Source organism: Argentina silus (assembly GCF_951799395.1).
Source record: "Argentina silus genome assembly, chromosome: 6".
Classification (NCBI taxonomy): Eukaryota; Metazoa; Chordata; class Actinopteri; order Argentiniformes; family Argentinidae; genus Argentina; species Argentina silus.
Window position 1 is genome coordinate 7,209,289 of NC_139660.1, and position 13,897 is coordinate 7,223,185.

A 13,897-nucleotide genomic window follows, 5' to 3' on the forward strand; every position below is an offset into this window, starting at 1 on the left:
ATGTGTTCGGTGGGGTTTGCGCGTTCCCTGGGTTTTGCCCTCCTGCCCCTTGCACTGTGCTGCATTTTAGCCAACGTCCTGCTATTCTTCCCTGGAGGAGAGATCGCCTACGTCCAAAATGACCGAATCTCCAGGTTCGTCTGGTTCTTTATGGGCATTGGTGGAGGAGGCGTGCTGGTGAGTACTATGGTAGACAGAGGGTTCTCTAAGATACACAATTACATTTAATAGAATTACATTTTCTAGAATTTTAAAGTTTTGATTCGATTTCTTCATCATTGTTTTATCTTTTCTGTTTATTATATTCCATCTGAACTATAGCTAATGTTCACTTAGTCTATCCTATAATGTAAATCAACTCCAATAATACAACCATTGACTACATTAGCCTATATTTTTTTATAAGATTACGTTTTTTTGTCTTTTGTATCCCTTTTGAACATCACCATTTCTAGTGAATATCTGGTGTTATTTTTTGTGGGATGGGGTTGAAGTTTGTGTAGCTGGGTGAGGGGGGACATCCTGGATGTGTGTGTGGGTATGGTTTGACCTCAAGGACCACAGGGACTTCCCTTATGGCTGTGGACATGATATATGAAGGACAAAGGAGGAGTTTGTTATCTCCTTCCCCTCCCATGGGTTTGTAACAAAACAAATTCGTCCATTTCCTCCATCATAAAAGAGGTTTTAAGTATATCTCCATTTTCTGTTACAGTCAGAAATCGTCTTGATGGATTCTAGTGACATTTCATCAATGTTTTTGATAAATGAGGAATGACTTGGAATTTGGAGGAATAGATTGTAGAAATATATATTTTTAGAGCATTTCTGCTTTATTGGGATAGAGACAGTCGAGATTGACAGGAAGGATGGGAAAGAGAGGAGGGATGACATTCAAGACGTGTCGAGGGTCGGAATCGAACCAGGGACCTTGCGATTATGTGGTATGCGCATTAGTGTGCTACGCCCACTTTTGTCACACTATAGTATATGATTATATGATGTGTAGGCCTTTACTTCAACCTCTGTAGTGATCTGATTGGTCAGAAGTATAAATCTCCATGCTGGAGGAGATTGTACTGTAAGCTGTTTCTGTGGTAGTAGGTGCTGTAGGCTACCAAACTGAATTATGTTGTGCTGTAGTATTGACTGTGTTCAGATCAGAGTTACTGACCCTAACTGACATCTTCCTCTCTCTCTCTCCATAGATGTTGCTGCCTGCTGGAGTGTTCATTAGCCTGGGGAAGTGCACAGGCTGCTGTTGGAATGAGAGCATAATGGTGAGTATTGCTAATGCTACAGAGGGGCTTATCTTAACACTATGAGGAATTGTGCTAAGCTTAGGCTACAAACAGGCCATGTGAAACCTAACAAAGGATATGCTAAGCTTATGCTACAGCCAGGCTATGTTAACTCCATAAGAACACCAGTGTGCTATTCATACTAATCCTATTGGGGGTATGCTAAGCTAATATGAATCTGAGGCCCCCACTTACACTATTAGTAGCTAATAGATGGGGCGGTATATCCCCACAGACAACACTAAACATCTGGGCCAAGAGAGAGGGGCCCAGGGGCTAGGGCTAGGGCTATCTGTGTATAAGCTAGTTTGTAACAGTGGTAAGCCACATAACACCCACACATTCCTCCCACAGCGATGGTTTTGCAGCTGCTCAAGCCATAACGGCACATCTCAACCTCATCTCTGTTTCTTTGTTCCTCTCTCTCTCTCTCTATCTCTCTCTCTCCCTCTCTTTCTCTCTCTCTCTCTCCCTCTGTGTGTGTGTGTGTGTGTGTGTGTGTGTGTGTGTGTGTGTGTGTGTGTGTGTGTGTGTGTGTGCGTGCGTGTGTGTGTGTGTGTGTGCGTGTGTGCGTGTGTGTGTATGTGTGCGTGTGTGTGTGTGTAGATGTGTGGATCGGTCATGGCATCCCTGATAGGACTCGCAGGTTCGGGGTACTGTTTCATCATCTCAGCCCTTGCCATGCTGCAGGGACCATTTTGCTTCACCGACCAAGGATGGGGCTATCACTTCGCTGATGATGGGGGCAGGTAGGTTCCATAACTGTAATAAAAAAAAATCAGATTTTTCTTTTACTGTAAAAGTGACTCTGTGAGTCTTAGTCAGAGATGTTGCAATAGCACACGTGTGTCTCTGTGCGTGTGGAAACTGAAAATGAAAACTCTTCATTTCAACATTTCATAAAATACAGTTACATCACACAGCAATAAACACTGGAATGTGGCCTCTCCCTCTGTTTGTCTGTCTACAGATATCTTTTTAAGCCAGAGTCGTGGTCTAGGTGCATGCAGCCTATCAACATTGTGGAGTGGAATGTTACCCTGCTCTCCATCTTACTGGGGCTGAGTGGGATCCAGTTCATCGTCTGTGTGCTGCAGATAATCAACGGCCTGGTGATTGCAGTCTGCAGACCCTGCTGCTACAAGCAGGAGTACAGCCTCAACGCCTGAAGATGATACAGGACATACACACAGGGGACATGTACACACATACAGGACTGATACACATATAGGACACACACCCTTACAGGCCACACACACACACACACACACACACACACACACACACACACACACACACACACACACACACACACACACAAGGCACACAGTCACACACATGCATGCACATGCGTACACATACAAGAGACACATATGACATGCCAGGAGCATGTCTACTATTCACTGGGAAACAAGCTAATGCTTCCTAAACATCCATGATATTGTCCAATCACCATCCCAAGATAGCTGGGGATAATAGTGACAGTCTAAAGTGGCCTCCCCTCCTCATCTCGTCTGATGTAAAAGGAAACTGGACAGGTGAAAGTAGCTTCCCTGGAGGCAACCACTACATTTCATTCACCTGTTCTTTGCTCTCTGTTCAGTGCAGAAGAAAGAGAGGGAACGAGGAGAGGAGGCTACTAAACTGAACTAAACTATTGAGATGCACCCCTGAAGTACCTTTGGCCTGCAGTATAAAATATATTACTTCCTCGGTCATTGTCTAAACAGAAAGTGTGATTACAGAGGCCCTTTCTCAATGGTCAGCAACTCGGTTCCTCCCTTCCTCTCCTCCATCCTCCACTCACTTCTTCTAAAATATAATTGGGAGGAACCTATATCTTTTTCTCCAATGTATATTGAGTAGGAGGGTGGAGGAGGGGATGCGAAGAATCAGTGGAGGGTGGAGGGTCAGTGGAGGGTGGAGGAGAGGATGCGAAGAATCATGTTTCTAACCATTGAGAAAGGGCCATAGCAAACGTTGCCTCATCATGCCACGTTGAGTTTTTAGTGTTCATTTCAAAGCACTGTATTAGAAGTAATATGAAGGTGTAACTATCAATGGCACTAAAATATTGTTACATTGTTACATAACTATAGACCAGAACTACAATATTGTTACATTGTTACATAACTATAGACCAGAACTACAATATTTGTTATGTGTTATGTCTTAAGTCTATGTTTTATCAATGCAATGTTTTTTGTTTTTGTATGAGAGAGTTTATGTTTTGTCTTTTGTATTTGCTATTTTCATTTTCAGAAAATTGTATTCTAAATTATTGTCGAAGTCTTTCTAGATGAATATTAAGGCTGTTTTATATATTTAGTGCATTTGTCATATTTTTATAATGTGTGTGCTGCCTTAAATAAATGAATATTTTCCATTTTAAATATTCTGACGGGTCCTCTTTTATTCACTTAAAACTGTGTTTGCCATCATGACCATCAACTTGTGATGCGGTGCTTGAGTAAGTACCAGGGAGGGGACAGTACAGCAGGACAGCCTACATGAAATAAAACTCACTTGCAGCAATTGCATTGTCATACTACCACCATTAGACTGAGCTATAGAACAACAAGGTTTCAACACGAGATAACTGATTGGCCGCAACTGCTGGTCTAGAGCTTTACAACTGCTGGTCTAGAGCTTTACAACTGCTGGTCTTGAGCTTTACAACTGCTGGTCTAGAGCTTTACAACTGCTGGTCTAGAGCTTTACAACTGCTGGTCTAGAGCTTTGCAACTGCTGGTCTAGAGCTTTACAACTGCTGGTCTAGAGCTTTACAACTGCTGGTCTAGAGCTTTGCAACTGCTGGTCTAGAGCTTTACAACTGCTGGTCTAGAGCTTTACAACTGCTGGTCTTGGCAGCCGGGCAGAATTTGGCATGACAGTGTCATTTCCCTGTCGTTCAGTTGTTTTCGTAAGTGTTGTAGACATCCTGTGTTTTCCCAGCTTGCTCTCCTGTAAACTATATTGATTTCGCCATGAGTGGGAAACTCCACAGACATGTGCTGATGGTTTCACAGTTATGTAACTGCTGTCTGTTTACATACTGATGGTTAACTCATTGTTCTATGCCATACAATGTAGCAGCATTGACTTTGGTTTTTATAGTTGTCATTTACAGTGGATGGATGAAAGGGATTTCAAAAGGGATTTAGGTTTGTCTTATAAAGGTTTGTTTTGCTAATAAAGTTTGAATTCAATACGTGAGGCTATTCTGTATGATACAGTGATAACCATCCTCATGTCAAGGGTCATTATTGATGCTGTGTTTCTGTTTGCGTTACTGGAATGTCCAGAAACAACCCTTAGACCCCACTCCTAAAACACTTTTGATTGATCTGATAGGATTGGATAGATTTAATTAATACGGTGCAAATTTTACCGAGCCTAGGACAAGGTGGAACTACAGTCACATTGTGCTTAAACCTATCAAGTCCTTTCAGATCTACACTAGTGTCTAGAGTGAGTCTAGGGGTTGTTTCTGCACAGGGCCTCTGAGGTCGCACAGCTGGCCTGTCATTGGCAGGCCAGGCCCAGCGCTCACCCCTGTGACTATAAAGTGGGAGTGGGAGTCCGAAAGTCACGGAGTCTGGAGTTAACATGGGGATGCGTCCACCGACCCTGCTTCTGCTGCTGTGGGGCGCCACCACCGTGTCCTGTGTCACGCGGGACTATTTCATCGGGATTAAGGAGATAGAGTGGGATTACGCTCCAGGTGGGAAAAACACAATCCAAAACAAAACACTGCAGGAGGATGAGTAAGTACAGTACGTCTGGTTAAAAGGACTGGGATACAAATCAGTTGGTATTGTATTTGTCATTATGTAATAGGCCTATTGGCTGTTGGATACCCTGATTTCTCTCTGAAAGAGAGACTAAGTAACTGTAAAAGCACCTGAAGTGCGGTGCTGCCTTCACAGGGCAGAGGCATGGTCACAGACTAGGCAAGAGGCAGGTTTTCCAAAGACAGACAGTGCTATCACATGAATAAAATAAATGTATGTTACAAATTCAAATTATGTTACTTTGAATATAAATTAATGATAAATAATTAATAAATAATGAAAGGTCTCGGTCTCTCAAAGGAGCTCCAGTGGCCCCTCTAGCTGCTCTCCTCCCGTCCACTGCTTTCTCACTCTGCTTCCAAACGTTTAGTCCTTGGTGAAGGCAGTTAGCTGCTGATTCCCCCAAATCTTGCATAACTGGCCAGATTGCAAGGGGCCAGCGATGGCACTGTGGGGTTATGGGGAACGTAGTTCTAAGGCCACCCTCAGGGGAAAGGAAGCCATTTTCTCAAGAACTAGCCCTGGTGCTGTTCCAGTGACATATTGAAATTGGATAAGAAAAACTGTAAATACGTTATAATTTTTGCTGTTTTGGTTTCTGAAGTTCTCACTGACTTTCACACTCTGACGCATGTATTAGCATCTCCACTGCATGACCTGACTCCCAACCCACAGATCTATATGGTTGGCCTATGTGTTCATTGCAGTCACGTCTATGATCTTCCTAACCCTCTTCTACACAGACATGCTGCCACTTTCCTGGAGCGTGGGCCTCTGAGGATCGGCCATGTGTATAAGAAGGCTGTGTACCTGCAGTACACTGATGCCACCTACAGGCAGGAGATAGACAAGCCCAAGTGGCTGGGGTACCTGGGCCCGCTGTTGTCGGCTGAGGAGGGGGACGTGGTCAGGGTGCATCTGAAGAACATGGCTACCCGCCCCTACTCCATACATTCCCACGGACTCACCTACAACAAGACCAACGAAGGTGAGAGTTTTATGACTGTTTCACACAGGCGTATGAGGTAAAGCCATAAGTCAATGGGTAAAAACAAACAAGTAATAACTGTGAGTCACATGCGAGTCTGGGATGTGCAGGCAGGTGTCTAATGGTTTATTTTATCCATACAGACCGAACCTTATTTAGAGCCACAATCGTTGACTCTATTCTATTGAACTGTACCTCACTCTATTCTATTGTACTGTACCTCACTCTATTCTATTGTACTGTACCTCACTCTATTCTATTCTACTCTCTTAGGTGCTATGTACCCAGATGACACTGGGAAGGAGGAGAAACATGATGACGTAGTGGCTCCTGGGAAGAGCTACACGTACAACTGGCTCCTTACCTCGACTCATGCCCCGCCCCAGGATGACACCAACTGTCTGACCAGGGTCTACCACTCACACGTCAGCGCACCCAAAGACATCGCCTCGGGGCTCATAGGACCCCTAATCATCTGTAAAAAAGGTACAGGCTTCTCTTTGGGCACCTAAGCACTGTTTATGTAGTCTGACATCAGCCACTCAAGCTTTTTATACCTACCTTACTGTACATGCCACAATCGTAGCTATTGATTTTTTTTCCTGTGATGTATTGTACAGGTAATATAAAGTAGGGATCATGACTACACATCAAAGATAGATCCCCTGGTCCAATACACTATTGAAACACAAAGATCCCTCTCCTTGTGTGTGTCATGCAGGTACCCTGGACGTCCATGGGGATAAGTCAGCAGACTACCTGTACGCTCTCATGTTCACTGTATCTGATGAGAACATGAGCTGGTACCTGGATGACAACATCAAGACCTACTGCAGCACGCCCACCAAGGTGGACAAGAAGGATGAAGACTTCCACGAGAGCAACTTGATGCACTGTGAGTGTTAGACATGCAGTACACACACACACACACACACACACACACACATGCACTTACAGTAACTAACCCACCATGGTCTATGTGTTTCAGCCATTAATGGCTATGTGTATGGAAACCTGCCTGGACTGAGCATGTGTGTGGGGAATAAGATCCACTGGCACTTGTTTGGGATGGGCAACAAGGTGGACATCCACTCAGCGTTCTTCCACGGTCAGGTCCTGACCCACCGTAAACACCACACGGACACAGTCAGCCTGTTCCCTGCCACCTTCACCAATGTGGAGATGACTGCTGATAATCCTGGGCACTGGCTGCTGGGCTGTCAGGTCAATGACCACCTACAGGGTAGGGATGCTTCTCACTAGCCTGGTTTACGGTCTATGCTCTGAATCCATGTTATTTTATGATGCATACGCTGATATTATGTTATATGAACTTACCCATTACCCCAATTTAGCCAACCACATCAACATTGTTTAAACACTGACATGCATTCATTTCACCTGGGGGGTTTTCTAGTACAAATGTACGATCTGAGGTCAGACGATTCAGATAATTCTAGAAGATTCCCACCTCTGATCCTCCTCCTCTGGTACTCTTGGGTTCTCCAGCGGGTATGCAGGCCCTGTTTGAGATAAAGAAGTGTTTCCCCAACGTTCACAAGCCTCGTCCGGTCGGCGCGGTGCGGGAGTACTTCATTGCTGCCGAGGAGGTGCTCTGGGACTACGGCCCCACCCAGATCAACCACAACACGGGACGGCCGCTCATATCTGACAGGTCAAAAACATCCAAGTCATCAAAGAAATTTAACAATTCAATAACACTTCACAGTTCAATAACACTTCACAGTTCAATAACACTTCACAGTCATCTCACCACAGAGCAGATCAACACAGGACAGACTGGTCAGATATATCACATCACAGAAACATCACACTCAATTATTTTTGGTTGTAATATAGCTCTGTCCTGAATTTCTGTAGCTTGTCAGAGACGTTCTTTGCGAGTGGCAATGACAAAATCGGGGGGAAGTATAAGAAGGCCCAGTATGTGGAGTACACTGACAACACCTTCACCCAACGCAAGGACAGGACACCAGAGGAGCAGCACCTTGGGATTCTGGGTAATGTAGTTTATACAGTACATGTGTATCTTTGTGACTAGGACATGAGCATAACTGCTGCCTACTGCAGATAAACTATTGGGTTCTGTCAGCAGTCTATGTGACCAGTGGACTATGGGGACGGAATGTTCTATGGTGGGCCTGTTCCTCAACTACAGCCCTAAGTCTGGCAGAGAGAGTGATTGGCTGTATGAGTTTTGTACAAGGACATCTTCGGCTATGCTTACATACATGGATTAATGAGTGATTGATTGATTGATGTATGAATGGATGTGTTCCAGGCCCTGTGATCAGGGCGGAGGAGGAAGACACTATCAAGGTTGTGTTCAGGAACAAGGCCAAACGTCCTTACACCATCCAGCCACACGGAGTGCAGTACAGCATTGAGCAGGACGGGACACTCTACTATAATGAGCTGGAAGGTAATAGTAACTGCAACTATATTCATTTTCTTATCCAGAGCAACTAACAAGCAAACATATTTGTAACAAAAATAAATATGAAATTCTTCATTTTTGTTACAAAAATGTTTGCTTGTTAGTTGCTCTGGATAAGAAAATGTATATAACTACTAAAATGTATATAAATTAAATTATATTTGTAACGTTATCACCATTATGACAATGGCAGTGAAAGCAAAAATGACAACATCAACAACCCCTTTAATACCATATCATCTCCTTACACCTTTCCAGAATCCTACACCGCCAAAAAACTCAGAGAAATCAAAAAGGAGACGAGTGAGTCAACTAATTTCTCTATTTGTATTCTGTTAGAGGTACGGGACTTTAGGAGAAGAATCGTTTTGTTATTTGTGATGAATCCATCTTAATCTGTGAAGAATAAATATAGCTTGATTTGGATAAGGGGTTTGGTGGCCATTAACCCCTGCCAAATTAAACAGAACAGAGTAGGTTGTACTGTGTTTGCTGTAGAGGAATATTGATGTTGTCCAGAGTCCATTTGGAGTTTAAAGTCCATGGTAAGTACAGTGTTCAAGTGAGGTACAGTGAGTTGCCATGTTCTCCCTTCTCCCCAAAGTGTGCACTCGTTCAAAAACATTGGATTGGTGTAAAGACTAGCATGATTTTCCCTCTAACCGACGCTTATGCTAATCCAGTGTTTGAGAGAATGAGTACACACTTCAGGTAAAAGGGTAAAGAATGAGAATTCAGCACAGAACCCTTGCTAGTAGCCACAGTTGTGTGCCGTCAGAGGTGCTAGTGACACCTAGTGGCTCTTTGCCTCACTGCTACATCATTACAGCCAGGGCTATGGCTCTGTTCAAATACTTCAGACATGCACTTTCCTTGAAGTCCTTAGTCACTGATCTGACATGGCTGGATTGGTTATATAGTTATGTCTTGGAAAGTCTTACTTTGACTCATCCAATTATGTTATTGCAGGTGAAGGTTATTATTGTGTAGAGTATGACACGATGCTGAAATGTGTCGGTCTCTCTCTCCCTCCAGGGCATGTAACCCCGCCCCCGGCGGCCCTCGTAAAACCAGACACCACCTACACCTATGAGTGGGTGATTCCAAAGGGTGGCGGTCCCGTGGCGAATGATGCAGACTGCATCACATACCTGTATTACTCAGCTGTAGACCCAATCCGAGACACCAGCTCTGGTCTGGTCGGACCTCTCCTTGTCTGCAAACCCAAAAGCCTCAAGAAGGGTATACAGGTGGGTCAGGGCATACTGTTTATATCTTTGTGTTCCTTTGGCTTTCACTGAAATGTCAGCCTTATTTCCCACTTTTCCTATTCAACAGTGTGTGAACCTCTATCCTCCTCCTACAATTCAATGTGTAAAATGATGCATCATTGGCTTCATTTAGCTACATTTTAATTTATTTCAGAAAAACTTTAAGAAGGAGTTCCACCTGCTAGCCACAGTGTTTGATGAGAACCTGAGCTGGTATCTGGATGACAACATTGCAAAGTTCACTAAGGCTCCTAAGACTGTCAACAAGGAGGATGAGGACTTCCTGGAGTCGAACAAAATGCACTGTGAGTTATATACACACACACACCTTTTTATTTAGAGTTAAACAGATATCAACGTTTCCCCATCCATTCTTCTGTTACCATAGCAATCAATGGCTACATGTACGGGAACCTTCCTGGGCTGACCATGTGCAAGGGGGACAAGGTGTCGTGGCACCTGTCTGGTCTGGGCTCCGAGGCAGACATTCACGGGCTCTACTTTGAGGGCAACAGGTTCATCTACAGACAGACCAGGAGAGATGTCATGAACGTGTTCCCACACATCTCACACACTGTCACCATGGAACCTGACAGCATGGGTAACTAAATGTCCTGAGAGGGATGGATGGATGGACAGATGCTTGGATGGTGGGACAGATTAATTGAATGTCCGGTGGAGAATGTGATAAATAATGTATGTGATAGATAAATGTTACATGAAAGACTTCTGTTTCTCCCCACAGGTCAGTTTGAGGTGGTGTGTAAGACCATAGACCACTACCTGGGTGGGATGAGAGCCAATTACACAGTAAACAAGTGTAGCATGTTCACTGCACAGTCAGAGATGATGCTCCACTCCAAGACCTATTACATTGCTGCAGTGGAGGTTGACTGGGACTACTCCCCCAATCGCACCTGGGAGGATGCCCTGTTCCACGGACTCCAGAACAGGTACAAAGATGCACAGAAGGAACACACACGTGGGTAGGGCAGGTAGCAGGGCTTGTAGCGCACACACAGCGACATGAACCACAGCAACATTAACCGGTAGGTTAGGTACAGTGGCAGGTATTCTAGCTAAGAGGGCTATTGCAACAGTAGCATACATGGATATCTATCCAAGAACAATGTGCACACAGAATTGGATGCAGTGCCTCAGAGATGCGAGTGATGCAAACGTGAAATGAAATTTTGAGAGAACCAACTGATGATGTAGACTGTCTGCGTCTGCAACATTGGAATGACACCAGTCTGTGCAAAGATCTAGACCCTCCACTCAGTGTTTCTAACTGAACTGTCATCTCCTTCTCTCTACAGTCCAGGAGCAGCTTTCATTGACAAACAGGACAAATATATCGGCTCCAAGTACAAGAAGGTTGTATATAGAGAATATAAAAGTGACAAGTTCACCAAAGTGAAGGAGAGACCAGCAGACATGGAACATCTAGGGATTCTGGGTAAGCTATAAAATAATGGGTTCAGCTATGGGTCGTAGCTCAGCTAGTAGTTCACCTGAATTGCCTGTGTGTATGGCCTTTTAGTCGATAGTGAATCATGTTATAGGCAAATATAAAAAATCTTCAATCATTAAAATGTATGTGACTGCAACAATCCATGTTATTATTTCCCTCTAAGGCCCAATGATCCATGCAGATGTTGGAGATAAGATAAAGATAGTGTTTAAGAACATGGCCAGCAGACCGTACTCCATACACGCACATGGAGTAAAAACAGACATCCCCACAGTTAAGGAAACCAAGCCAGGTAACTGAATAAAGCCCACATACAGAAGGCCAGAGTCATAGATATACAGTTTGGCAAACTCTGTTCAATAATTGGAGCTTTTGCCATGATGGCACCAAATTCCATTACAATGGCATTCCAAGTAATTACGAATTAGAATGTTATTTTCATGGAGCGTTTGGTGCCAAGATGGAGACTAGTTTTGCCAGCCTGTATATCTATGGACCTGAGATCTATGAACAGTCAACAGAACATTGTGAACTTTGTGCACAAGAATGTCACAACCCATTGTTGAGAAAAGTGACAACTTTGGAGGTACGTACCTAGTTGTTTTCAGTATGATAAAGGTGTCTCCACGCAGGTGAAACCACCACATACACGTGGTTCGTCAATAAGAACACAGGGCCAACAGATGCACAGGAGTCGTGCAGTGTAGGAGCGTACTACTCTGCTGTGGATGTCACCAAGGTATGATTACACTTATCATATCTGAAGGTAGGTTTATTCATCACAAAACTCAAGTTTGAGTTTGTTAGACACACATGTTGTTGATTGATTGATTGATTGATTGATTGGAGGCTATGGACCCCTGGCAATAGTACACAATGCACCTCTACTACACTACCAGGGAGTGTTTTCTTGCCACTGTGGCCATGATTCTCTTTCCACTGGGGAGTCTTTCCCTGGCTTACATTTTTGGGGTCTACATTCAGGCCACTGTTAAGCACTGACAAAATTTTATTTTTTTGTAAAAAGTGCTTAAAAGGGCAATCTGGAATTCAAACAACAACAAAATGGTCTCCCAGCCACTTTTTGGGTAAACAGCTGAGGGATGGGGCTGGAGAAATGTAACCACTCTCAAATTCATAGACATAGGTTTGACTGACTATTCATATGCAACAACATGATCATTTTAACCATGTTTTGAAGCTATACAGTGTTTGTTTACAATTACATTGTTTACAAACAATGGAGTAAAACAAGCCTACAGTATATTAACAGATAACCCCTTGGCACCATTCACTAATGCCTGCGTCTGTGTCTCTCTACCCTCAGGACCTGTACAGTGGTCTCATTGGCCCCTTGGTGATCTGTAAGCGGAGCTTTGCCACAACATTTGGTCTGAAGAAGGAAGTCGAGGAGTTTGCTCTTCTTTTCATGGTGTTCGATGAGAACGAGTCATGGTACCTGGACGAGAACATCAAAACCAACATCAAGAACCCAGCCATGAACATCAAGGAGGATGAAGTATTTCTAAAAAGCAACAGGATGCATGGTGAGGGCCTGGGGGGAGCGTCCACTGTCAGTGGATTGTTTTGCAAAATTGTGACTTCATATTCACTTTCTTCTTTATTCACAGCACTGTGACCTAAAGGGTATGAGAAGAACTTTCCCTAATCATTAAGTGCCTATAATTATGTGTGTGTGTGTGTGTGTGTCTCTCTCTCTCTCTCTCTCTCTCTCTCTCCATCTCTCTCTCTCTCCGGCAGCTATCAATGGCATGCTGTATGGGAACCTGCTAGGCCTGGACATGCATGTGGGAGACAAGGTGTACTGGTATTTGATGGCCATGGGCAACGAGGTGGACATCCACACTGCCCACTGGCACGGCCACAGCGTAGACTTTAAGGTACTGTGGTAGTTCTATAGAACGTACTAACGTTGACTATAAAGGTACTATAGTACTGTACAACCACCATCTAGCTACAGTACAGGGCACTTTTAATCACAACCAGAAAGTGCACTTTGCTTTTAATAGACACATCCAGAGACTTCACACAGAGGTCGAGACATAGTAGGAGACAGGTGGACACAGGGGTAGAACACTGACTCCTAGAGCAGACTCCTGCGCCAATGGATGATTTGAATTTGGGTTGTGGTGATGCTGTTCTTATGGCTTCTCTCTCCTCTCCCTGTCTCCCAGGTGAGTGGCGGCTCCCTTCGCACAGACACATACGACCTGTTCCCCGGAACCTTCCAGACGGTGAAGATGTGGCCAACGTACCCGGGCAGCTGGCTGCTTCACTGCCACGTCACCGACCACTTAATCGGTGGTATGGAGACCATCTACACGGTCAAGGAGAAAGGTGTGTGTGTGTGTGTGTGTGTGTGTGTGTGTGTTCTTGTTTGTGCTTGGAGAGAGAAAGGTGACAGAGTAGTATAATGACTGATGTGATTACAGATCTGCCTTTCCGTTTATTCAATCATTCACTGTTACACCAACATGTGAATGTAGGTATACATAGAACTAAACCTATTCCTGTGTGTGTTTCTCTGTCAACAGTTAAAAAAGGCTTCCTAGGATGACCAGGGAGAAGGGGAAAATCTGTGCAGTTAAAA

At 44.1% G+C, this 13,897-nt stretch overlaps 2 protein-coding genes across 2 annotated transcripts; both read left to right on the forward strand.

The window, feature by feature from the left end:
• On the forward strand, positions 1-2,585 carry tm4sf18 (transmembrane 4 L six family member 18; the record flags this gene model as incomplete). The annotated part of the gene is made up of 4 exons (XM_083672300.1): positions 1-177; positions 1,209-1,280; positions 1,908-2,050; positions 2,272-2,585. 4 exons carry the CDS (start codon positions 1-3, stop codon positions 2,468-2,470), a joined length of 591 nt encoding a protein of 196 aa, XP_083528426.1. The 3' UTR covers positions 2,471-2,585.
• Positions 2,586-4,910: 2,325 nt separating this feature from the next.
• cp (ceruloplasmin) lies at positions 4,911-13,864 on the forward strand (the record flags this gene model as incomplete). The annotated part of the gene is made up of 20 exons (XM_083671576.1): positions 4,911-5,068; positions 5,839-6,083; positions 6,357-6,569; positions 6,805-6,978; positions 7,072-7,326; positions 7,593-7,758; positions 7,965-8,104; positions 8,386-8,526; positions 8,800-8,844; positions 9,577-9,791; positions 9,967-10,117; positions 10,201-10,413; positions 10,558-10,765; positions 11,132-11,271; positions 11,450-11,578; positions 11,919-12,025; positions 12,614-12,833; positions 13,048-13,187; positions 13,482-13,644; positions 13,842-13,864. 20 exons carry the CDS (start codon positions 4,911-4,913, stop codon positions 13,862-13,864), a joined length of 3,246 nt encoding a protein of 1,081 aa, XP_083527702.1.
• Between the last annotated feature and the right edge of the window lie 33 nt (positions 13,865-13,897).